Source organism: Phyllostomus hastatus, unplaced genomic scaffold, assembly GCF_019186645.2.
Source record: "Phyllostomus hastatus isolate PE091 unplaced genomic scaffold, TTU_PhHast_1.1 phas_scaffold_93, whole genome shotgun sequence".
Classification (NCBI taxonomy): Eukaryota; Metazoa; Chordata; class Mammalia; order Chiroptera; family Phyllostomidae; genus Phyllostomus; species Phyllostomus hastatus.
The window spans coordinates 46695972-46721874 of NW_025334042.1; the positions used below are offsets into that span (position 1 = coordinate 46695972).

Sequence of the window (25903 nt, forward strand, 5' to 3'; positions counted from 1 at the left end):
TATTGATGAAATACATGGAAAAGTAAAAAATCCCATATTTTGATATTTTTTTCTAAGACCTAATTAATTTCCTTTAATTAATAGTTTTCATGACTGGAGTGAGAAAGTAATAATGCAGGATGGTTTCATAATTACTGATAATGAAGGTGTTGGTAAGTAATGAAGATTGGAAAATTTTGGTCTTTTTGTTTTCATTTAGTAAACATTTACTGTGTACCAACTGTATACTAGGTGCTGTGCTAACCTGTGGAAATACAGTGAGTTATACTTGACAGTTACCCTCCTGATGTGGAGCACACAGCCCCATAACACAACTCCAGGAAAAAAAAAATAGGTAAATGGTTTGGGGAAATAGGGAATGAAAAAAAGGACCTTTTGTGAGGCCAGACGCTGGAGTTAACATACGATAATATCATCTACTTTCCACGGCACCTTTATGAAACTCTCTCCTAGGAGGAAGCTGACTCTGCAACACTGAGTACCTAGCCCAGGTTGGTTACAAACAGCAGCACTAGAAATGTAGACCTACATTTGCTTGGACCCTAGAGGCAAAGGAGACCAAATCGTTCTGCGTTCCAGATAGTTCTTGGGTACAAGTCGCACTCCCTCTGGCATATGTTTACCATAACCCAGTTCATTCTCTGGAGGCCGTGTGGGCTCCTTCAGCTGGGAATAACGCTTATTGGGCGATGCTTCTCTGTATCTGTCATCCCTGAGGCTAAGAGGGCTCAGTTGCTTAAGTTTTCACCAGATGGTCTAGGCAATTGGAGCAAAAGGTGGGAGGTGAATTTATTTCAACTAAAGTATTGAAAACACATTAACAGCCCATTATTTGTTTTGTTAAATGGGTGTAAACTCTGATACTTACAATAATTCCCTGAGGGTTGGACTTCAATGTCCTCACCTGTGGGTTATAGATGAAATTACCCACAAATTATCTTTCAAGAGTAAGTTGCCAGATGGTCTTAAGATTTTATCATTTCAATTCTTAACTGCTGTATTAAATGGTTTCTGCTGCTTGATAAATGTTGCATAAAAACAAGTGTTTGGGGGAGAGAAGCGCTGCGTCATTTGGATGCCCTATTTTCCTCTGTTAAAGGTCAGTTTCAGGTGTCCTCCAGATTGTGAGGAACGAGATCCGTCCGTTCCTCTCCAACAAAGAGGCAGTAGAGTAGACTCCTCAGAGCACTCCCGAGTGCAATGCAAACTTCAAACTTACCCTTGCTTTCTCCAATCCCCACCTCGGCCCCTGCGCTCCAGTCTCCTGCGGACGCGTGGGTTAGAAAGGGCACCAGGCTCCTTTAAATGCTAATAGAGTCGATGCCCAACTCCGAAGCCAACTTTCCCCACCCTCTTCCCTCGCCCGCCCTTCCCTCCCCGGACCGTGCGCCGCCTAGAAAAACTTGTGCGGGGCCATTTTTGGGGCAGTAAGATCCAGCGAGGAGCCCAAGAGCAAGCGCGCAGCCCGACAGCTCGAGCCGCCTCCGCCGCGAGACCCCACCCCGGCCGCCGCCGCCTCCTCCCGCGCCGCGAGATCCGCACCGGCCTCCCAGAGAGCGAGCCCGGCCGTCGCGACCACCAGCCGCGTTAACCGCCGACCAACCGCCACCGAGGTGCCCGAGTGAGAGCAAAGGAGGCGGCATGAGCGAGGCCACCACCACCACCACCACCGCTGCCGCCGCCGCCCTCCCGCAGGCTCCGGCGGAGGCGGCCGCCGCGGTGCCCCAGGACTCTGCGCCCAAGAGCCCAGCGGGCGGCGGCGCGCCCCAGGCCGCTGCCACGGCGCCCGCTGCCCTCGTCGCAGGAAACCCGGGTGGGGACGCGACCCCCACAGGCCCCGCAGCCCCGGCCTCTTCAGCCCCCGCCGGCAGTGAAGACGCGGAGAAAAAAGTTCTCGGTGAGTCAGTCCCGGGAGTTTAGGGGCTGCCCCGGGCGGGGCGCGCAGCAGCCAGAAGCCGAGCACGTGTGGGCATCGCCAGCTGCATTTCCCCCTGGTGTGGGGAGCACCTTTGAGGTCCTCAGGGATGTCGGTGCCCAGCACCAGGGTCTGCAGCCCGCTGGTCCTGCAGGCGCTCCCAGGTGAGCGCGTGGCGCCCTGCGCTCCTCGCCGTCTGGTGCGCGTTTTTCTTGGTCCTGGGCCAGCAAGTTGGGTCTTACTTTGGTCACTGTCTCACATTGCCCTTGATTTGGTCCAAAGAGAAAAGGAGCGGCAGTCTGAAAACGGACGCAGGGTGGGGATGAAGGTGGATGTAGGGAAGGGACAGACACGTGGGATGGCGACTTCGGAGTCACTGCGTAGGATCTGGGTGGCGACAGGATTTCCTTTGGGGAAGAATGAGGCGCTAGTAGGAGACGGGAAAGGAAAAGTGGAAAGTCTTCTTGCTGGGGAGGCTCAGGTGTCTGTCCCTGACGCCCTTCCCACATTGGCACGAGACAGGCGCCACGCTTCTGTCGGCCACAGGCTAGGAAGGGGATGTTGCAATCCTCTTGGGTCTTGGTCCCCCGTCCTCCTCCCTCCCTGTGCCCACTGCTGCGCAGAACCTGTTTCACTGTTTACCAACTGCTCCACGTTTTCTTCTTCCTGGACTGTGGGAACGCACTTGGTGCAGCAGCTGGAAAAACTTAGTAGGAAGTGGGGTTGTGACGTTTGTTCGCTACATCGTTATCTCAGCGAGTTGCAACTTAGGAAATGGGCGATAAGACGTTCAGGTTTTGGGGGGGCGCAGAGCGTCAGAAAGGGCTTCAGTGGTAGTTGTTGGTTTTGTCACGTACTGCAGCCCTCTCTCAAGTAACGCCCTGTGTCCCCGTGCGAGACCTTAAACAGGCTTACAAAGCACGTGGGTGGTGAATAAGCTTTCTCATGGGTGTGTGACTGTATCATTCACTGTCTTTTAAACAGGAAAGTTAAGAGATGATGTAGGATGCTTCAAAGAAATTTTCGGTATTTTGGGTAGGGTGTGTTTGATCTCTCAGAGCCTTCCCAATTTTCTAAGAAGAAAATTAGGGGATTAATGTGAAGAAAGTAGTATGATTCCCTGGCCCCTACCTTGAGAGGCCTGTGTCTCCCGCCTCCCCACCCTCTTCCACCCCAGGGGTTTTATTCAGTTAATGACAACAACGTGCTAAATGTAGCCTGTGTATGTTAAGATATAAAACAGCCGACATTTTGTTGGACTAAAAGTTGCTTAAGCCTAGTCCATATTGAACTGTGATGTTTCCAGCAAGCGTTTCTTGGAACTCTTCATGCAGAATGTCTGGGAGAGACAACCTTGAGTTATCCAAGGTGGTGTTTGGATATATCCTTTTTAAAAATTCTTTTGTGTAAAGGGAATTTTGCAGTTTTTCACTTAATCCTTCTACCCTTTTGGATCTAAAGTAACTTCTGAATTTGAAAGCAGGAATTGGTGAAGATGAAGGAAACATGAAGTTAGTTTTTGTCAATCACCAATTGCTGTTAAGCCTCCACCACATCCTGGTGAGGAGCCTGGAAGTCTTTTATCTTTCCACTGCAACCCCAGCTCTCAGAATGAAGGACAGCCTGCTGCCTGACATTTCAGCACTAGCTGCCTCTGTCCGCTGTGTTCTGCCATCTCCCCTCCTTTGCCAGGCGAACACATGGGTGCCTAAACTGTGCCAGGCACACTGCTGACAGAAATGGAGTTCAGGTTCTGGATTCTCCCATTTTAGTCTTTACAAACGGTCCTTTACCTTCAGTGTGGATACAGCCACAGGCCAGGAAAAGCAGTTTACCTGAGTGAAGCAACACTTCTGATGAACATGACGGAAACCACATGGTCTTCCTCTGTCTCCCCTTCTCCCTTTGTCTATGTGAAGTGAGTTTATGGTTTTAAAGCAAAAAGTGTGGGTAAATGTGTTTGGCCACATGAAGTGATTGGAAATATGTGTGGGATTAGGGAAAAATTCTAAATTACATTGGGGGAGTAAAAATAAGCTTCAGCTTTGGTTGAAGTTAGACTTGAAAATCATTCTTTATCTTTTCCCCTATTATCATGTTGCCTTTCTAATCAAGGTTATTCCTTTGACAGTGGTAGACATTAACTTCCATGAAAATGAGTCAAAAACAGTTCCTTTATGTTTTCCCAGGACATTAATTAGGGCAAATGACAAGACTCACAAATGGCAAATCATTTGAAATAATGTATGACTTGAAAGCATATGATTTATCAAAAACAGGCTACTTTTGTGTACACTTGGGTATAAAACATAACTTTTTTCTTCTTTGCCCTAATGCTGTAATTAGAAAGGCCTAAAACTGAAGATGCCAGTGGTTTAACCTCTTCATTGGAGAGAGGTCTTTGTTACTTGGTGTCAACGAGGTGGAGATTGCTCAGGCAATAGTAGGCTAAATGACTTGAGAGCATAAATAATTGTTTTTTTTTTCTTTTTCCTAAGAGAGCTAAAGTACTTTCTTAAGCATGCAGTCTAGCAACACTCAGAATTAACCCTGCTCACAGCAAAATAAGTTCTAATTACTATTTTAGTCTTGAGTTTAAAAACTGAATCCTTATTGTTTATCCTTGGAAATTATAAATTTTGTATCTCAGAGAGGCAGTATGGATTAATGTTAATTGTTACTTTCATTCTCTACTAAGTTTTTTTTTTTAAGGTACTCTATTGTCAGATTTCCTGTTTCATTGAGTCTTGATAATTGCTTTATGCACTTCCTGAATTTAGACATAGGCATTTCTTAGAGGTATTGAATTTGGCATTCACAATTGATTTAAAGGAGTTACCTCAAATCTTACTTGAAGGATGAAATAATTATGAATCTATGAAGTGCAAGTTATATAACCATAGTCTTTGTTTTATGTTAAAATCTGGTGTACAGAAATGGTCCTACTCATGATGGGAAGTAGAGACCATACTCAAGTTTAAGAGGGGGATTTTATAGAAAATGCTGAGTTTGAGTCCTGCTGACTGGAGAGAGTAGGGTAAACAGTGACACAGAAGCCCAGGTGCATCCCTGCGGTTTGGAAAAGTCCTGTTACATCATGTCTCAGGGTGGGGAGTACAGAGCTGGAGTGAGGCAGCATCAGTTCTATTATTACTCTTGACTCCTCTGATAGGCCACCGTGTGGCAATGAAACAAGTTACTTTATGTTAGATCTTTGTAGATTAAGTATCAACAAGGAGGCACTATTTCACTTAAAGTTTGCCAATACTCCAGAGTGTGAAAGTGATGGGTTAAGGTCATGTATATTTGCCTTGTTCACTTATCTGTGTTCTCTTCCACTGTGACCATTCTGCACTTACAACATTTTTTGGTGTTTAAAGAACTTTTTTTTTTGTTTTTCCTTAGACATTGTTTCCCAATTTTAATTATTGCAGAATTGAATAGACTCATGGCCACTCCTTATTTGAGGGCTTTACCAGCAAGTTTAACAGGGAAGAAAGGTTTATTCTTGTGAAAAGTATTTCCTTATAATGTCTTCACTTGTTCCATTTTCTTTTTTTTTTAACATATTTTGGAATTAAGCTTTCAATGCTTTCTTCAGGTATGTTTAGGCTTTATAATGCTATCAAGACCTTAAGTGATATGAGCTTTATCTCCTGGTACGTCAGCAACTAATTTATCTGCTTAATCCTATTTTAGCCACCAAAGTCCTTGGCACTGTCAAATGGTTCAACGTCAGAAATGGATATGGATTTATTAATCGGTATGTGTGTGCGCATCTCTGCATGTCTTAAATACATACTTCTGTTGTGGTACCAGTAGTTATAAATTCTTTACCATTCTTTATTAATGACTTGTATAAGTGTTAAGGTTTGTAAGCACTGTAAATACTCTCATTTCTGAGCTGCTTGCCATTAAATATTAATTAAACTACATTTCCAGAACATTACATAAGTAACTTATTTTATAAAATCTGGCCATTAAAAGAAAAAAAAGGGGGGAATAATTCAGAAATAGGAGGAACCTGAGCCCATGTCCATAATTTCAGAGATGAAGTGGAGCCTGAGACTGGTTAAGCAACTCTCCTAAGGTCACTTCGACTAGTACGTAATTGCACTGGAACTGTCACCCAGGTCTGGCCCAAGTCCTGTGCAGGAACTAGCGTTTTATTTGAACCGTGGTAACTTCTAACCATATAGGAATGAGAATATAAGTGCAAGCTATTAGGAGTATTATGTATTTATATGATTTAACAATTTTCTTTGCTCCCTCACCCCCCACCCCTTTCTTAAAAATTCCTCCAGTTTCTTCCTTGTCTGTTTGGCTGAGGGTGGGGGAGGTGAGTTAGGGTGGGGTGGTGGTGGTAGGGACTGTTTTTGGTTTCAGTGTAAGGAGAGCCTAGTTCACAGCTGTGCCCTGTCCTTTCAACCGGCTTGCTTTGCTTTTGCTGGGAGGGAAATCTGGGGCTCTGATTACACACCATGTGACTTAGAGAGAGATGAGAAGGAAGGGACATTTCTGTGTTGAATCTGTGCACTTGGATCCAAGCACTGTGGTAATGTGGAGGAGCAAGGTGGGTATCTCGAGGGTTAGAAGTTTTCAGTGAGGATTGAGTCCAGGCATCTGAACTAAGTTTAAAGGATAAGTAAAACTTTTTGATGTGTTTTAAAGCCTTGGAATCTAAACTTGAGTTTTTTCGTTTTTGTCTTCCAACAGAAATGACACCAAAGAAGATGTATTTGTACATCAGGTAAGACGGGTAGTAAATGTTGCATTTTATATGTGAAGAGAGAGGGGTCAGTAACGTGCTATTGTCCCACTCCCGGATGTAGTCCTGAGCATCATTATTGCACCCCAGGCTCTCTCTGTGACTTTATTTTGCCAAGGGAGCTCAATTCCACATTTTAAGATTGGCTGGTGAGCACTCTGTCCCATCACAGCCACTGTTTTCAAATGGTTTTTATTTTTGAGTGGCAGGAAGTAATATGCAGTTAGACCACTTTTTAATTTTTAAAGGCTTTGAGTCCTTAGCAAAAAATCTGTTTCCTGTTGCCGCCCTGCTCCCCTGACTCTGCAGTTCCCCCGGAGCATGGTGGGAACGCACCTGGCTTTCGGCCTGGGTGGGGACTGCTTAGAGCTCCTCTAACTTTCAGTCAGTGAGTGGCACAGCGAAGCAGATGGTTGGGGTGTGTCTGTGAGACGGAGAAAACTGCCCATGCCCAGGACAGTCCTCACTCCTGTTAGAGGCAGGCATGGTGAGCACAGGGCACGGTGAGCACAGGGCCAGGCCGAAAGGCCTACGCTGCTTTAGATTTAAAGCAAAAGTAGAAAGTGGGTAAAACATGGAAAATATGAGCTTCTTGGCTACAGGATCTCAGCCTTCCTTTTACATTAGTAGCCTAGGATGTTTATTCTATTACCATGTATCCTGGACTTCCTTTACATAATAGGTTACAAGAAAAAAACACCTATCCTTGCTGATTGTTTTTGTATATTGTTTTCAATGAATTGTCTCAAATGTGTGTGTAGTTCTGAGTGTGTAACAGCAGGGAAGCACAGAGGCAGATACTGTAACCAGCACATTTACCTGCGGGGCTCTGCTGCCTTCTGTTGAGAGTGTGTGTGTGTGTGTGTGTGTGTGTGTGTGTTGGGGTGGGGTGACTGGCAATAGTGACAGCTAAGAATAAACTCTCTATTTGTGGTTCCCATTGTTTATATTTCTGCTTGAGTGGTAGATTTCAGTTGTATCTAGATAATTTGCGTAGGTCAATTTCTAAAGTCGTAACAGACTGACAGGAAGTGTTGCTTATAATAAATACCAAGTGGCTGGCTGACAATTTGGGGGAAGAGCTACACGTTTGGTGGCGGCAGGAGTAAAAGGGCCTCCCGAGTGTCTGCCTTGGTGGCCGGCTTTGTGAGCCCGCGAGCAAGTGTGTGACCTGATTCCAGTCCCTGTGCGGCTGTGGGGTGAGTCACCGCACTGTGTTGAGGCCTGCCCAGTTTAACAGGAAAAAGCGACGGAGCCGGCAGGGAGGGGCCGGCTTGGGAATGGCTGAATGCTCAGGCTGTGTGCGCGTATATCCTGTCCCGAGCTGCCTTTTTCCTCTGTGGGTGAAGTCTCGGCTCTATTGGCTCATTCTTTTATTTTTTTTTTCCTTCCTCCTACTCAGCGTAAGGGAAGGGCTAGATTACACATGCCTAATCGCTTTATAAAATAAGGCTGACCTAATTCCATAGGAAGTCAGAGCCCCTTTAACTGTTTAGAGATGCCAGCTAAAGAAATGGAGATTCATTGCAGGAATGATTCCACTTTCTTCCACGGGCTGAAGAAGAAAGGTCTAATTGTAGGCAGATATGTAGATGCAGATGTTCAATGCAGGAGAACATCTGCATTAAGCTTTTAATGTGTCATCAGGGGCAAAGCTTGGTGTGATGGGGAAAATACTGAATGAATATATAGACTCAGTACAGGGTTGTGAATTTCCCCACCTACCCCCCTCCCCCCACCACCACCACCAGCATCTTTAGTAGGGCCTCAGACACACATCACTTATCAGCCTGATGCTTCCTCATCTGTTAAATGGGTTGTGGGGGTGGGAGATGAGCCAGATTATAAGTAATGTTCTGATTCCTGAGGTAGTTTTGCATATTCTCGCAGAAATACTTACCCCATGGCATTTTCTAATTCCTTTTCCTTGTCCATCATCCCTCCTCCCCTTCATGCATTCTTTAACGCCTTTTGAGGTGAGCACTTTCTCTTGTCTGCAGAAACCTTTATACCTAAGATATGTGTGCGTGTCTGTAAGATTTCACACAGACATCCCCACCCCCGCTGACGGAGCCGCAGTCTGAATCTCAGATGATGCCCAGTTCGAGGCCACGAAATAAACCGTGTCAGGACTAGGTGACCAGGCTGCGACCGGAAGTGCGACTGCAGGTTTTACTCTACCTGCTGGGATGAGTGCTGGAGGGTGACACTGGCCACGAAAGTAGTGTGGAGCAGTTTTTATGCTGTGTTTTGCTTGTTCTGCCTCAGAGATTCATGTCAGTAGGAGAGTGATAAATTTAAAAAGTGTGAATAACGATAGGCCAACAGTCTCTTCAGTATCCCCAGCAAACTTGAAAGCAGTGGAAGGTTACCCATACTGACATACACTTCAGTGCGTATTTTCTCTTCCCTGTACAGACTGCCATCAAGAAGAATAACCCACGGAAGTACCTGCGCAGTGTAGGAGACGGAGAGACTGTCGAGTTCGATGTGGTTGAAGGAGAGAAGGTGAGAGCAGGTTGTGCCTGGGTGTCGGAGTGTGCGGCCTCTTCGCTTTCTTGCAGGGCCAAGATAGGGGTCTGGCAGCCCCTTATGAATTCATATTATTTTGTCTTTGTATGACAGGAAGATGTGACTTTTAAGTAGAAATTTTTTGATAGTGGGTGTCATAAATATTTTTTGATACAGATTATGCAAGACAACGTAATGTCTCATTTAATAAATGATAAGCCCTATTATGGAAAGAAGAACTAATTTGTCAAGATTTAAAATGACATTTTAAGTAGATTAAAATTTAACTTGTTTTATAAATAAAACTTTCGGGCTGTGATTTTTAATAATATCAGTAATACACAGTGAAGAATGTTTCAATCTCAATGAAAGAAGATTCAAATAGAATATAATCATTGTGTTTTTGGCTTGGATTTTGGAAAGCCAAAGGCTGCTTAGGCTTCTTAATGGGCTGTGTAACAGCTTTGTTCAGATGAAGGTAACCAGTCATCTAGAACGAACGTATTGCTGGATTGTTTTTAATGATGTTATTTATTTAATTCCAATATTAGCAATGTCCCTAATGTTTTGTTTCTAGTCAACAGTGGACTAGAGATGGCAGGCAGTAAAGCAACATAGCATTTTAAAACCATACATGGTGCAGCCACCATGGCAGTTAGTCGTGGCTGCTGATTTATAAACTAAGCAAGTGACTGGTTAACTCCCATGCATGTGTTTGATATAAACGCACCTCCCTAACATTCTATAGTCCATGCACTTAGTGGCTCCCAAACTGTTCTGTTTTAAAAGAAAAATGCTTTATTTCATTTAATATAGTAATTTAAATGATACCTGTACTGATGTGATCCCCAGGGTATCTTGCAAATATTTTGGAGATTCGAATCCCCTACCAGCAAATGCTGGCCTGTAACAATCTCTAATATCCTGTTTTGTCAGGTTAATTTGACCTGTCTGTTTTGCCGTGTATTTCACCTCTGTGTTTTCAGAACTTGAGGTTTTACAAATTGATAGAGGGTATGAAATATACTCTTTTGAGTCATCTTTGAATTTTTTCTTGTATTTTTGAAGCATTTTGTTCATTTGCTCATATGAGAATAAGAATGCCACGTCTGTTTCAAGGATAAGAGGAAGGACTAAAGAGGGACGGCGTGTGTGGAAGCTCTGTATTACTAAAGCCAGGGTCCTTCACTCCTGTTGCTGCCAAGTTTCACTCTGGGTCATTGCTGGACACAGCTGCGTGAGCCCGTGAATAGGGATTCCCTTGGTGCCTGTGAGAGTAACATAGAAGTCAGCATTTTCCAGGAAGATACCATTATCTCAGTTATTTTCCACTGAGGAATATCCTTCTTGGTCTTGCATTACTTCTTTTTCAGTTGCATTCTATTTACCAGTTTACGTACTTCAAAGAGGTGTATATTGCTTTTGGACTTAGTAAGACCAAACAAGGAGGCAGAGCTTAGGCTGCGTGAACAAACAAGCTGTATACATTTCAATCAGGACGACAAATACCTTGTTCACCTTATTAAAATGTGGGTGTATTTTTGAGGTCTTACAATGGGAGTTGCCAGTCATGAACATTGTGGCTGCCAACGGCTGTTTTGGGGGGTTTAGTGTCTCTTAAATTTTGAGGCTGTTCTTCTCTCCGGCGTCAGGGTGCTGAAGCAGCCAATGTGACTGGCCCAGATGGAGTTCCTGTAGAAGGGAGCCGCTATGCTGCGGACCGGCGCCGTTACCGACGAGGCTACTATGGCAGACGCCGGGGACCTCCCCGTAACGTATGTCGCTCTCTCTCCTCTGAATCAGTGATTGAAAAAATGTTCCTGTCTAAAATTAAGTGTCCATGCTTAGAGCTGGTAAATACTGTTTCTTCTCCTGGAGATACAAAATGGTTTCTTTTTATTTGTTGGAAAACTTGTAGTGCCTAGAATTTATCCATAGCTGCTAGTCTCACTAGGAACTTGCCACTGAAACATTGTGTCAGTTTGTATGTACTTGGCTGCAAGTAGCAGACATTTTGTTATCCTGTAACAAGAAAGCTTAATTAAGGCAGGCCTGCCAACGTAGTCAAAAAGGCAGTCTCTTCATTGGGCCAGGACCTTGTCTTAGGGCTTTCACTAGGAAAGGGGAATGGGAGCTCCATAACGGGCTCAAACCTGTTCTTCATCCCGTGGTGCTGGCATTGAAAACCAGCATTTGGTTGGCCAGGAAGAATGGGGAATAGCTTGGGAATAGGCAATAAACTGTGCTAGCCACAGAAATATTACATTTACCTCGAGTAAGTGGCTGTTTTATTTAGCATAACATTTATTTTATTTTAAAGGAGAGTAGTAATTCTCTGGATTTTTAGTTTTTAAAAAAATATTTGTGTATATATGTATTTATTCATTTATTTATTTTAGAGAGAGGGAAAGGGAGGGGGAGGAAACATTGATCAGTTGCCTCTCACATGCACTTTGACTGGGAACCGGGCCTGTAACCAGGCATGTGCCCTGGCCAGGAATCAAACCAGCGACCTTAGGTTTTGCAGGCCAATGCCCAGCCAGCTGAGCCACACCTGCCAGTGCTGGATTTTTAGTTCTTTAGATTTCTACCAATCCAGGTGAAAGGGTTGACAACCAAGTCTGGCTAGAGCTCTCTTAGGAGGTCAATATAAATACTATCAAAGCACCCAAATAGAATCCCCTTCCTTTGTGGTCATGAGGATTCTATGGATTTGAGTCAGTTTTTGATGTTTCTAGAATTAGTGCCTGGGATTGGCACCACAGAATAAACTTAAAATGCTTTATAAGCACAGGATTGTGGCTATGTCAGTCATCCAAGGAAAACTTGAAAAGTCTCACCAGAATTCAGTCCCTGCAGATTGAGAGTGAGTTATCTCCACACTTTTGGTGGATTTACATCTTTGTGCATAGCAGAATGCTTTCCCTCTTCATTCTCTCGTCTTCATACCCTGCCCAGATGGACTTTTATTATATTATTTATGACATCTTGTTTTCTATTTCTGTATTTTTCTTATCCATGTTTTGGCTATCCTGTTTGACTTTTAATACGAAGCTGTGCAGGGGATGACGGTGGGCATGAGCTACTACAGCATTTACTATGTCAGATTAACTTAAGTCCGTTGGATTCACGGAGCTACAGTTGTGATTATGTTGATTCCTCGGTTAATTCAGAAGTAAGAGTGATAGAAAGCCTTTAGTGAAAAATTTCCCTTTAAAAAACTTTTCAGCTCAGCTGGAAACTGTGAAGTCATGCATGTAAAAGGTATTTAGAAATGTCAGTTCTGAAAGTGTACCTAAAGGTTTTCTGTTCTAATGTTGTTAAGTCCTTACAGCTCAAAAGTATGTTTGCCAATGGTGCTGCTATTATTTTTATTTTGTAAAAATGAACGATTTGGTTGTCTACAATTCAAAAAGATATGGAAAAGCCTAAAAAGAAAAACAGTTTATGAAGTCTCACACTTAATATTTTGGTGAACATTTTCTATGTGTCTTTATGTAGTTGGGGATCATATTTTGAAACGGGTTTTACGAAGAGTAGAATGGCTTGACTGCACTGAAATTCAACTAGCTCAGCCATTCGTTGAAGCTTTTCCTGTTGGGGAATGTGGTTGCCCGTGTGGGCTTGATCTGGGGGGTTCTGAATCTTAAATATCCTCCCCCTCCAAAAGAAATGGGCTATTATTTTGTTAGTTTTTAATTAGAGAGGAGAGAGAAACATCAATCTTTTGTTCCATTTATCTATGCAGAGATTCTTCTATGTGCTCTGACTGGGGATCAAACCCTTGACCTTGGCTTATCAGGGTGATGCTCTAACACGCTGAGCTACCTGGTCATGGCTACTTTATTTTTATTAACTGTGTTTACTTACCTTAAGACTATCTTTGGCATTTGCACATCCCCTTTTAAAGTAAGATTGGAAGTAAATTCTTTGAGGGATGTTTGGCTGTTTGTTTTTATTTTTAAGTATAAGGTATTACTATATGATATGGTAATTTAACTACAGGAAAAAGTAGAAAATGAATCAGTAATTCCTTTTGTTAGTAAGACCTATATTTGGAAACTACCTGTATATATTACTTACTACCATCTCATAAAATGCAAGGAAAACTGTATTACTAAGCAAATAAAGAAAATCATGCCATAAGTTAGTGGTTCTCAAACTTTTTGGTTTTTGGACCCATTTGTATGCTTAAATATTATTGAGGAACCCAGAGTCTTTATTAAAACTTATTATGTTAGAAATTAAAGCAGAAGTTTAAAAATATTCAATTGATGTAATCAAACTCATTACATGTAAGTGTAAATAACATTTTTATAAAAACTATATATTTTCAAATTGATGGAGAAGAGTGGCATTGCTTGATATATTTGCAAATTTCTTATGTTTGGTTTAATAGAAGACAGCTGGATCCTCCCATCTCCTGCATTCAGTCTGCGGAGAGGTCACTTTATCCCTGTGAGACCCCCACCACACACCCATGAGATGAGATGGGAACAGGCAAATAGCATCTCGGTAGAACTATGAGAGTAGTTCCACTCTGATAACCCCCCCTCCCCACTGAAGGGTTCGGGAGACCCCATCCCCGCTCTGAGCGCAGCTACAGGAAGCAGACTCTGCTGAACTGTTGATCACACCATGAAATATATTTTTTCTTGACTGCCCTGACTTCGTCCCAGTGGGTGACAGGTGTCGGGAGACACACCTTTGGCTGGGCTAAATATTATAAACACTGTAAATATATAAACATCGTAAATGCTGTTTGGGTGGTTGTTTAGATGACTGTTAAAATTAAGTAGATTGGTTGCTTTTGCTTTTCTGCTTCTTGGTATTTTATCTGCATAGATCTCCTTTAATCTTAATGTAGTTTACCCCAGGTAATCACATGATGATCTGGGTTAAATGCATTTTGTCTATATATTAAAGGATCATTATTCCTTCTGAGGAGGGACTATTTTTTTCTTTTGGTGATATTCATCCTAAATGGTATTCTTTGGTTCTTTCCTTGCTGAAACTTCTTCTGAACCTCTGTTTCTTTGCTTCGCTAGTACGCTGGGGAGGAGGAGGAGGAAGGGAGCGGCAGCAGTGAAGGATTTGACCCCCCTGCCACTGACGGGCAGTTCTCTGGGGCCCGGAGTCGGCTGCGCCGCCCCCAGTATCGCCCTCAGTACCGCCCTCAGTACCTGCGGCGGTTCCCGCCTTACCACGTGGGACAGACCTTTGACCGTCGCTCACGGGTCTTTCCCCATCCCAACAGAATGCAGGTAAAATTGCACCTGGGACTTCTCTTCAGCAGTCCTCACCCCTCCGTCCTTCCTCTGCCTCCTCTTCCTCCTCCTCCTCCAACACCAGCAGCTGGAACAAAACCTTGCTTGTGGCTTCTTTTTGCTACAAAAGCTGAGGCCAGGCCTTGAGTCTTTCATTCTCGTAACATTTCTAAGGGCACAACCACTTGAGCCATGCCTGTAATTGAGGACCCTGGTGGAAAGGGTGCCATCTCTAGTTCATGGAAGAATAAGAGTAGAGACATAATATGTTTAAGAGCTTAAACTCCGAAGTCAGTCAGACAGGCCTGGATTTGAATCTTGTCTCTGCTACTTATTATCTATGAGCTTTTGAGAAAACCAAGCTTTAAAGAGATTAACTTGTTCATCCATTAAATGGCTTTAATAACATACCTCTACTGCGGGGTTTATGATGATTAAATCCGAGGTAAAGACTTGAGCACGGTGCCTCAGGACAGCTAGCGTTTCTAAAGTCCTTAATTTAGATGGGGTGGTGTTGACTGTTAAGAAACCCTCCCAGGGAGTGGAGACTGTTGATTGATTCTCCCTTTTTTACTACAAAGTATTGGTACAGCTGTCGTGAACTTGGCCTGTAATTTAACAAGCCTTATGCCAACTTTTCAATCTCCAGAAACTTGGAAAACTTAGGATAGGACATCATTTTTTATTATCGCTAGCTACAAATTTTCCCTCTTGGTGTCCTTGGGTTGTTTTGCCACTAAGTGTTTTGACTGAACATTATGTTCAGTCTGTTCTTTGCTACCCTTCTCCTATCCCATCATGCATGACGGTGTTCTTTCTACACTGCTTCTTGTTTTTATCTGTCCACTCTTTCACAGCTGTCCCTGACCAATGTGCTAAAAATAACAAGTAGACTCATGCATTTGGAGAGATTGGGTGCATGGGGCATAGTAGGTTTCTTCAGGGCAGCACTTGGGGCTTCTAGGAAATGAGGACAGGAAGAGGCAGTGAGATTGTAATACACGGTTATTTTTAGAGTGTTAGGAGTACCTTCCTGAAATAATCATTTGTGGTATTTAGCACACACACATGTCATTTTTTGAGGACATGATGATTCTTTTTCATATTGTTTGAAATGAAGTGTATTTCACCTTAGGACTTGAAGTTGAGAGCAAAGAGAGTCTTTGGCACCATTAACAGGAGTGTCCAACCTTTTGGTGTCTCTGGGCCACACATTACATACACTATGACATATAAGCACACTCAAAAAAATCTCAATGTTTTAAGTAAATTTATGATTTCATGTTGGGCTGCATTCTTAGCCACCCTGAGTCGCCTGCAGCCTGTGGGGCGCAGGTTGGATGCCCCTGATTATTGTGGAACATCCTTTCCAGAAGCTGGTTGAAAACTAATTTTAAAAACATGTGCTTATTCTGATAGCTGCAGGTAGTTGTTTTAACTTGGGCTGGATTTCTGACCCATTCCATTTCTGAAGGAAAAGCTGGCTTCGACTCCTGCAGTGGTTTTCCTTACACTCTTTCTAATGCACCTCATGTTGCATGTTCACAGAGTCAGAGGTTGGCCTGAGCTAACCAATGTCATCAGGTGAAGATTCCTAAAACTTCCCTGTAACTTCAGGTTGCCAGTGTCATGACTTAAAATGATAGAGAGATCTCTAGACAGTAAGAATTATTGAGATTAAATAGAAAAACCTTTCCAACATTTTCTTCTCTATTCAAAACTGTGAAATGCATTGGACACAACAGGAAAAAAAAGTAATATACAGGCCAACAGTATTTCCCTTACGTACAAAGGACGCAATATAGTGTGGTCAGTGACCAGAGGACTTCCACTTTTTAAAGAAAATAATTCTCTGTGTTTGAAATTAAGTAGAATTGGTTACTGGGCTAATATCGACTCTTTGCAGTCTCTGAGGAAAGAAATCTATGATAGAGGAAAGGGAGCCACATTGTTTGGCATCTGCCAAGTGATTGACATTTGCAGTCAGTTCTCCTTCGGCTTCCCTACAGCTCTGGGAAGGTGACGGTGGGTTTTGTCCACACTGTCATTGTTACAAGTGAAGAGATTTGGGTATGTTGAGAAGTTAACAGCTTTTACCTGAGGCTACATGGGCAAGAAGTGCTAGAGCTTCAATCTACTTTTCTCATTCTGTCATTCTAGTAAACTCTCATCCTCTAGTCAAGTTCATTGTTCTTTCTAGCTATGCTTCCCCCCCCCCCCACACACACACACAATTAAGGTTCCTGAGAAAGAAGCAGCTTTGCTTGTTCAGACAATTGCAGCGAGGCCGGTGTGGTTGGGGTGGTATGAGTAGAGAGGAGAGGGCTGGCAGGTGGGACTAGGGTGATACCTTAGAGCAGACCAGACAGGCCTGGCAGACCGGGAGAGGGACTGTTGACATCTCTAAATGTGATAAAAAGGAGGAAAGGAATCTGTACAGGGAAGAAACATTTAAGAGATCATTGGGCTGTTTTTAGAGGCTGGACCACAGGAGGCAACAAGTAGGGAGACGAGTTAACTGCAATCGCCCTGTGAAGAGATGATCGTGACCCTGGCCTGGGTTAGAGTGCTAGCAGTGGAGGTACTATAAGTGGTCAGATTCAGAAAGTGTTTCCAACGTCAAAGTGACAGCATTTGGTACTGGAGTGAATGTGTGACGTGAGGAGTAAAGGATACCTGTTGTTTTTGTTTCATTTTTTTTTTAATTTAAACAAACATAGGAAGACTGAAGAAAGATTAGGTTTAGGGGGAGGTGGAAATTATTTGGGGGTCTTTTCTTTGTATTACATTTTGCATCCAAGTGGAGATGCCAGGTAGGCAAAATAAATGAAGAAATTAATCAATAAAACAAAGCAGAGTCAAGAGGTAGAAAGTGGCATGAGTTAAGAAGGTGTCATTTTAGGAAAGGTGGCTGGCAAGGTCTTTGTTGCTGCATTTGAGAAGAGACCTGAGGAAGCAAGGGAGTGAGTTATTCGGGTACCGGGAATGGCATGAACGGTGGAGGGACTGGCAAGTACAGAGGCCAAAGGGAACCCGAAGGGGACAGATGGGATTGCAGATAGAACCTTGGAGACATGGAAACATGGAGAAAGGCATGGCGGAGGGTGAGACTAACTGTAAAAGACGTGAGGCAGAGCACTGACCCTGGGACTGAGTTCTGGGGCACACCAACAACTGAAGATCAGGAAGGTGAAGAGCCTAACAAGTGGCGGAGAGAAGGGACAGGTAGGAAAAATATGTTTTGAGAAGGAAATGCTGTGCTAAATGCTGCCAATGAAAAGGAGAGGGCGTTAGGTTGAGAATTGATTGCCTTATTTGGTCACTTGGAGGTTAGTGATATGGTGAGGACAAAAATATGATCAGGATGAATTCAAGAGAGTACTAAGGTGGAGGAAGAAGAATATTTGCTTCCCCTTCAAGGTTGTTTTTGTGGTGATGGTGATGGGTTTCCTTCAGTGTGTATGTCTGTAAAGGAGCCCAAAGACATGGAGCAGTACCTGGAGGAGAAGGAGGTTAGGGCAAGGTTTTGGTTTGATTTGATTTTGTTTTTACGTTGAGTGTGTTCTGTGCTGGTCCCCCTTACCCCTGCCCTCGCCAACAACTTGCTCGTGATGTCATTAGATGGACAGATCTCATGCCTCCCCGACATACACTCATTTATATGTGTATGGTTTATAGTGAGTGCATGTGCATATACATTGTGTGCGTGTTCCTTATTTCTGTTCACCGAAATGGCCTGAAAACAGTGACACCTTGATAGCATTGGGCTTTCTGAATACCATTCTCCACTAAAAGGAAGCTCCTTTGGAGAAATGGCTGATTTCAGATCTGGACCAGAGAAAGTACAACATGAACTTGGAACATCTTGTTGCGCCAGAAAGCAAGGAAGTACACAAAGAATGTTGGAGACAGGTCAAAAGGACATGAGCCCACTTGAATGGGTTCCCATTGGCCACTAATGACAGTAGCAGATTATAACTCATTGAATAAAACAGAAAACCATGAGTCTGTACAGATACAAATGAGTGAATGACTGTATTGAGAATTTGATGAGAAATCAAATATTTACAGACTTCGAAGGTACGTCTTGAAAATCTTCCTGAATTACAAAGCAAAAAGAGTAAAGCCCCTTAACTCCTGCTCCAGGTGAGCGCTGTCGGTCAGGGTATGAAGCTGTACTCCACCTGACGGGTCGCAGTGAGGAGAACACAGTGTCACTGCTATGGCGTCCCTGCCATCCACACGGACACTGAAGCGTGGGAAACAAAGTGTCATGGCTGTGGAAACCAAGTAGAGATTGAAGGACTGTGTCAGAAAGAGACAACTAAATTCAGTGCATGGTTCTCACTGGGGTTTTTTTTTTTGTTCTTGTTTGTTTGTTTTTGCTGTTAAGGGCATTACTGGTGAGACTTGAGTAGGGTTTGAGGATTAGATTCTATACATCCAACTTTTCTGTGTGTGATAATTTCAAAGTAAAATAATTGAATATGGTGGCTGTTACTTCAGCATGTTTGTGTGCCTGGATGGAAGTGATGGAGTAGAAGAGGGAGGAAATGCACAGTGAAGGGGGGACACAGAGTAAGCAAAACCTTCTAGTAGGCAAGAGAAATGGGTTGGCTCTGGATATGAGCTTCGACCACTTATCCTGTATAATAAGAGAGAAGAAAATCAATGCAAATGTGGATGGCTTGGTAACCTGTAGAAAATATTTTCTGATTGCTCTTAGTGAAATATGGAGAAGGAAGGGATGTTAGTTTTGAGGGGTGGAAAGAAGGTTGAGACTGTGGCTGTAATGTAATGATTTTGAGAGGTTGTCGGCGGGCTTATTGTTTTTGTTTTTGTCTTTATTCTTTCTTCCCCTGGAAGTTCTACAAGAAAATTATTTTATTCCCACAGCTTAAAATAAATTTATCATCAAGAAAGTATATTTTACTTTTAAAAATGTTGTACTTAAATAAGCAGTGTAAACAGATACAAGGAGGACACTGTGAAAGGAGGAAGTCAGAGGTGGGGGCATGGTTCAGAGGTGTGGGAGATGCTGTGAGTGCAGAAACCATTGAATACTGAAGGGACACCCAGTCTGTACAGTTGGTGGGTCTAAGTTTGAAAAGATTGCAGCGAGTTTCATTGCTCAAGTGTAGTATAATAGCGCATTTCCTTTCATACTGTAGGTTTTCTTTCAAAAGACACATGGAACACTTGAAAATGTTAAATTAACATTGTGAAATAAAATTAGTGACTCTGGAGTAAGGTAGAAGACTTCTTTAGCGGGAACGAGTTTTTCTTTCTTTTCTACCATTCACAAAGGTCCAGTCAGCAAATAGGTCACTGTTTATTGAGAGTTCCCAGCTTTGTAAGGAAGCGGTTTTGCCTTTTACTTTTCACTAAAACCCTGAATGCATCTGTGTGCTCTGTGTCCCCTCCGCCTGGTAGCATGACACTCACTCGCAGCCCTGTTCCCTTCTCCTAGGCCGGTGAGATCGGGGAGATGAAGGACGGTGTCCCAGAGGGAGCGCAGCTTCAGGGACCTGTTCACCGGAATCCAACTTACCGCCCCAGGTACCGCAGGTGTGTGGCGTTTTCCTCAACTCACGGCCAGCTGAGGGACCTGTGAGGGATGGCAGGATGGACGAGGGTATCGCGGGTCTCGTTTTGTGGGTTTATTATGAAGTAGAAGATGTGGCTGCTCTGACCGAATGTCCAGGTTTGGGTGGGACTCTGCCATGCATGTTTTCAGATGGCCTGTGACATTCTCCCCGCTACTTAGGCAATTAGAATTTTTAGGGTTTTTTGGTACCATGGCATTATTTGTATTCGATAACTTTCTCATGATAGAAATTCTTTTTTTTTATTTTTAATGAAATAAGCGGAAATTAATTGATGAGTAATTCAATGGTAGAGCTACAAGTAGAGGAAGAGCGAGTGCCAGAGATGCTTGGGATTCTGCGTAGTCTGTTAACTGAGCCCGTCTAGTGGAAAGGTTAAACCAGGATATAGATCAAACTGTTTGTTTAAATTCCTGTCCTGTCATTAGTAGCTGTAACTCCTTTGGCAAGATGGTGAATTCTTAAAGCCAGTCACCAGGTCTGTAAAGTGGACATTAAGGAATGTTCTGCACTTGTCAGTAGGTTTAACTGTATAATGTATCTAAGATAATTAGTAACGTGTCTGGTATAGTAATCACTCACTAAACACTAAATATTTACTGAGCGAATAAATGTTAAATATTATTACTACCTATAATGTTAGTATTAGTGGAGTGGGTTATTTTATTTGTTCTCTGTCCCTGTGAAGACTGCAAATTGAGTTAGACCCCCTAAGATCCTTTTTCAGCTTTTTATATTATAAGCCTTCCTGTTTATTGACCCTATCTTTGAGGGTAAGTAAAAGAAAAAATCAAAAACAACAACAACAACTTCATTCCTGAAAGTGCCATGTATAACACCTAGAAGTCTGGCGATGTGGGTTCACTGAAGGGAGTGTAAGTGTATCATTTAGGGCAAGGATTTGTACCCCTTTTGTATCCTTTTTCCTCTCCAGATTCAGTCCAGTTTTTAGATGTCATCACTCTAATGATTAATTACTAATGGCTTTCCAATAAAAGTGACTTTACAGAAATGCATTAATAAAAATTAACAGGACACAGGACCGCATGTGGATCCCAGCTCTGTCAATCCCTAGCTGTGTCATCCTGGCAAAGGTGTCGTGGACCCTTTTGGCCTAGAAGACCAGCAGTCCTGTATGACTCACACAGTATTTGTTCTCTCTGAACTGCTTGGATTTCTCACTATAAATCTGACTCACTGAATAGGTATTGATGTTAAGTGATTTAACACGAAAACCCCCAGTGCAGGCTCTGGCATGTGTTTAATCTTAGTCTCCACTGAACTCCGTCCATGGAGGGCAGGCGCCAGACCACTTTTCTTTACTTTCCTGTCCTCAATGCCCATCAGAGTGACCGGCAGGAACATAGTATATGCTCAGTACATGTTCATTCACAAAAATAGGTATTCAGATGAAGGGAGAAAATGATGGGAAAAAAAAATTTTTTTTTCTTTTCACCAAAGCTGTGTTCCTTTTTTTGCATTAGCCTGTGCATAATTCTAACAATAAGTGCCCAATCACTTGATTTTTTGATCTTGAAAAAAATGACTAAAACCCATATTCTTGAGGACCCCTGCCACATTGCATTTTTCTCTTTTTGTCTTCTGTTCCAGGGGACCCCCTCGCCCACGACCTGCCCCAGCTGTGGGAGAGGCTGAAGACAAAGAAAATCAACAAGCGGCCACTGGTCCAAACCAGCCCTCTGCTCGCCGTGGGTACCGGCGTCCGTACAACTATCGGCGTCGCCCCCGCCCTCCAAATGCTCCTTCACAAGATGGCAAAGAGGTAAATCCAGTCAGCTACCCGGGACGATGCCAGATTAGCCTTGATCATGTCAAACTTTAGTGCTCTATTCTAAGAGTGGTTTATAGCCTAATAACTGACACAACTACACATATTTATATATAATAGTTTATAGAAAATGTTACTTATAAATACCATATATAATTATAAGTAATATAGGGTATATTCACATATTTTATATACATTTATATGTGTGTTAACATTTACACTTAAGGTCTGTATGTATATAGAGAGAGTATGCCCTGTACTGAATACGAACCAAACATTTGAATTTAACTACATCAAACTCTCCGAAAGAATTATCCATACTGTGGGGATTTGGAGCTGGTGTATTTAGGGCCATCCAAACAAAGGACAGCTTTTAGAGAGAGGAACCTGCTTCTAAGTGTGCAGAAAGTAATCGCATGTCATAGGCTTTTTGTCACAAAACAAAAAGCTGTGGAGAATGGCGGTATTTAGTTGCTATTTGGGAGCCATTCTTCTGTGGCACTAATTTTTGACTTTTATTTGAGAATAAACAAAATTTTGCTTAGTTGATTTGCCTTTAGAGGCAAGACGATTCCACCTTTTGAGGCCTTTCAGTCTTGAACTTTGCAGTGTCACCTGAATTGATTCGTCTGTGGTTTGTGGTTCTGTTTCGTGTTTTAGACCAAGGCAGGTGAAGTGCCATCCGAGAACCCTGCTCCAGCCACCGAGCAGAGCAGTGCTGAGTAACACCAGGCTCCCCAGGCACCTTCACCATCGGCAGGTGAGAGCGCGGGCCGCCCGGGCTGCGGTTGATGTTTTCTTTTAATGTCAGTGATTTCTCAACAGCAGCACAGATCAGTCTGCAGGAGCTCTGTGATTCACCTGGATCAGCCCTCACCTCCATTAGGATTTTGAAGAACACGGTTATGGTGTTTAAATATCTCTGAGATTGCCTTTTTTTTTTTTTTTGGCTAGGCTTTAGGTGCATAAACATTCAGACAATTAATGAGAGTCCAGTTCTTTTTTGTAGACAGACAGTTTTTATTATAGTATTAACGTGGTAATCCCAGGTAAGAACACTTGAAAGTTTTACTTTTGTGACACCTAGTGGCCAGTTTGATCATTTTAAAGTGCCTGACCAGGCCTCATTTTAGTAACGGGAGACTGATGTGGAGAAACTGGAGTGGTTTTCTCATTCCCTTTTCCCTTTATTGACGAACACGGATTTGGAGGCAGAGCAGTCCAGTGCGCACCGGCCAGGAGGTCTGCGTCCCCAGTGCAGGGCCTGCAGCTCCCTTGCCAGGCGACCTTGAGCAGTTCATTTATTTACCCTCTGCCTCGGTGATGGCCGCTGCTGGTAGAGTCTGAACACTCGCTAGCCTTAGCCACTGAGATCCTCGCAAATGTTTAGTGAGATTACACCTGTGAAATTGTTAAACAGGGAGCAATAAAGAAAGAACCTCTTTATACAGGTTAGCTTGTTACCTTCCTCATGGTTTCACTTTTATGTACTGACTTCTGGTTTATAAAAATAGTTCATGCAAAACAACTTCCATTAAATCAGTGCAGAATGAGAATGATGCACGAATGTCGAGAAAGATACAGTGTCGATTTTGTTTAGAGCCTTTAAAATAGTGTATATTTTGAAATACATGAAGAATAGTATTTTTGCCTTTGTATTCTTTAACTCCTGGTTATTCTGTCACTCTTTATAAATTTGATTTTAATTTTTTCCAGGTGACCTAAAGAATTAATGATCATTCAAAAAATAAAACAGAAGCAGACCACGACCTTACCAACACCAAAGAAACATCCAAGCAATAAAGTGGAAGACTAATACCTTAAATGTGGACATTGGAATGTTTACAATTATTCTTTACAAAGCAAATAAGCACAAAAGGAGAATGTCAGCCAATGTTTCCAGCAATTTTTCTGGGAATGCCTGCACGGAAGACGAGAGAGCACCTCCCCAGTTTCAGCACCCACTAGGTTTATATTTTTTTTCCTGGTTTTACTGTTTTGGTGATATGAATTGAAAGAAGAAATATTAATACCACATGGGGAAAACCCCAAAGAAATCTGAAATATATATAGTAAATGCTTTTTTTTCCCTTTTCTGTTCATTTTGGATGCTGGTGCTAAACTTTCAAGTATTGTGATTAAAAAAGGAATTTTATGCCCTGCTTATTTATTTCTAGGATGAGGGGAGGATAACATTTTTGCTTTCTTAATGTGACTCTCTTTGAAAATGTGCGGCATGAAGTTCATCGAAAATAAAATTTTTACCCTTGAAAGGAAAATGTATAACTAGAGTGTCTTTTCCTGTCTTTTGTCTTTTCCCCCACTTGATTCACTTAATAATAGCCAACTGAAAGCCAAATGTAAAGGTGCATTAGTGCTATTTAATAAATGTAGGTGTATGAGTTTGAGATGATAGAAGATGGGATTCCTTTGGGGAGGTGCACCACGGAATGAGCAAGTTTGTGTCTGAGGTCAGCGGTAGGCATGCTTTGTTTTCGTTTGGTCCTCTGTGTCTTTTGAGTCATCTCCACTGAGGTGACTGGATGGCATTTACGCTAAACAGCTTCCTTTAGATGGATGAAAGAGTTCATAGTTCTAACGTCCTTGAACTTCCAGCCTGAGGTCATATTGTATATTTATATGTGGATCTTTCAGAAAGAGGAAGGGAGGCTCTTTGCAACCATATTACAGATTTCTTCCCCCTAGGAAGTAGGTGGTGCCCCCAAGCTGAGAAACCATGGCGTACATCAGTGCTGTGTAAGTAACTTGTGAGACCCACCTTTCAAATTATTTATACTTGACTTAAGTACATATGAGCCTAGGTCTGTGCCAGGCACCCTGCTAATGGCTAGGAGGAAAAAATGAATGAAACACTCGAGTCCCAATGAGCTGTTTTAGTAAGTGAATGTAGAGAAAAAATATGTAAACAAGTGTGAAATTTAATTTCAGATGGCAAAATGTTATAAGGGAAAATAAACATGGAAAAGGGATAGAAATAGGCATAATATTGGTGGTATGATTATTTTAACTAGGGGAGGGGTGTCTCCTAAATGATTTGAGAAAACGTACACAGAGCCCTGGTGTGGCGGATCAGTAACCACTTGAACATCTTGAGCATTCCTGGCATGGGGAGCAGACGCAAAGGCTGTAAGAAGCACCATACTTGGCCTGTTCAAGAAATGGCAAGCAGGAGAAAGTGGATCGATTGTTCAAGAACCTCGTGTTGCCTCGCATGTTTAAAAAGAAATGAAAATTGGTAATACGCACCGGGCAAAATTACTGAAAGGCATGAAGTATTTTATTTAAAAAAATGTCCAATTTCAGGCCTGATGCTCCCACGGCAACCAGTTAGCATGTTTTTTTTTAAAAATATGTCTGTATCAGGTATTATGTTCGTGTGTGTGTGTGTGTGTGAAAGAGGGATTGGTAAACTGATCCAAATTCAGGGAGAGGGAAGGGATTTTAACTGCAGTTACCCTAACAATTTAACAAACATTAGAAATAACGTTTTAGAATTCTGTGGGTAATTTCACTCTCCAACTGGTCCTTGCTCAAAATGGCTTAAAAATGTACCATATACTTTCTGGCACTGAGGTATTTTTTCACCTAATATTTTTATTTTTACTGTTTTTCTATTATCTATGTGGAGTATGCTCATCATTTGTACTGGTTATATAACATTTAATTATAGCTTCCCATAATTTTGTCCTCTATTATTGGATATTGAGGGTTTTTAAAATTGCTATTATAAACACTTCATTCCAACACTCTTGCTTCTAAATGCCACCTGTTTCAGGGTTACAGCTGTTTTCTCAGAAAAAGAAATAAAAAATGTGGAGTTGGGAACAGCCATCTCAACTTTGGTAGTGGACAGCCGTACAACCTGAAAATACTCTGGTTGAAAGCACAGAAGAAAGAAGACAAATTGGCTGTGATTTAAGGATGGGCCTGAAATAAGTGCTTTCAGAACAGGTAGTCAGGGACTTGGACTGTCTTACCAAGAAACACAGGCTACCTGGCTGAGAGCATAGCCAGGAATGGGCCAGA

General features: G+C 42.5%; 1 protein-coding gene across 4 annotated transcripts; it reads left to right on the forward strand.

Annotated features, from left to right (window-relative positions):
* Window positions 1-1384: 1384 nt before the first annotated feature.
* On the forward strand, window positions 1385-24011 carry YBX3 (Y-box binding protein 3). 4 transcript variants are annotated; one of them, XM_045829700.1, is made up of 10 exons: window positions 1385-1897; window positions 5615-5678; window positions 6632-6665; window positions 9102-9191; window positions 10847-10969; window positions 14243-14458; window positions 19932-20020; window positions 21679-21850; window positions 22517-22616; window positions 23573-24011. In XM_045829700.1, exons 1-9 carry the CDS (start codon window positions 1642-1644, stop codon window positions 22580-22582), a joined length of 1110 nt encoding a protein of 369 aa, XP_045685656.1. In that variant the 5' UTR covers window positions 1385-1641; the 3' UTR covers window positions 22583-22616; window positions 23573-24011. The 4 variants fall into 4 exon arrangements, with proteins under 4 accessions (XP_045685656.1, XP_045685655.1, XP_045685658.1 ...); XM_045829699.1 differs by having other exon boundaries at window positions 1388-1897; window positions 19932-20029; XM_045829702.1 differs by lacking the exon at window positions 14243-14458 and having other exon boundaries at window positions 1388-1897.
* The last annotated feature ends 1892 nt before the right edge of the window (window positions 24012-25903 follow it).

Excerpts from the sequence above, each read along its gene's own strand:
- YBX3 (XM_045829699.1), top strand. The coding sequence starts at position 1,642 with ATGAGCGAGGCCACCACCACCACCACCACCGCTGCCGCCGCCGCCCTC. Across the intron at positions 1,898-5,614 it reads CGCGGAGAAAAAAGTTCTCG|CCACCAAAGTCCTTGGCACT; the intron begins GTGAGTCAGTCC and ends ATCCTATTTTAG. Across the intron at positions 9,192-10,846 it reads ATGTGGTTGAAGGAGAGAAG|GGTGCTGAAGCAGCCAATGT; the intron begins GTGAGAGCAGGT and ends CTCCGGCGTCAG.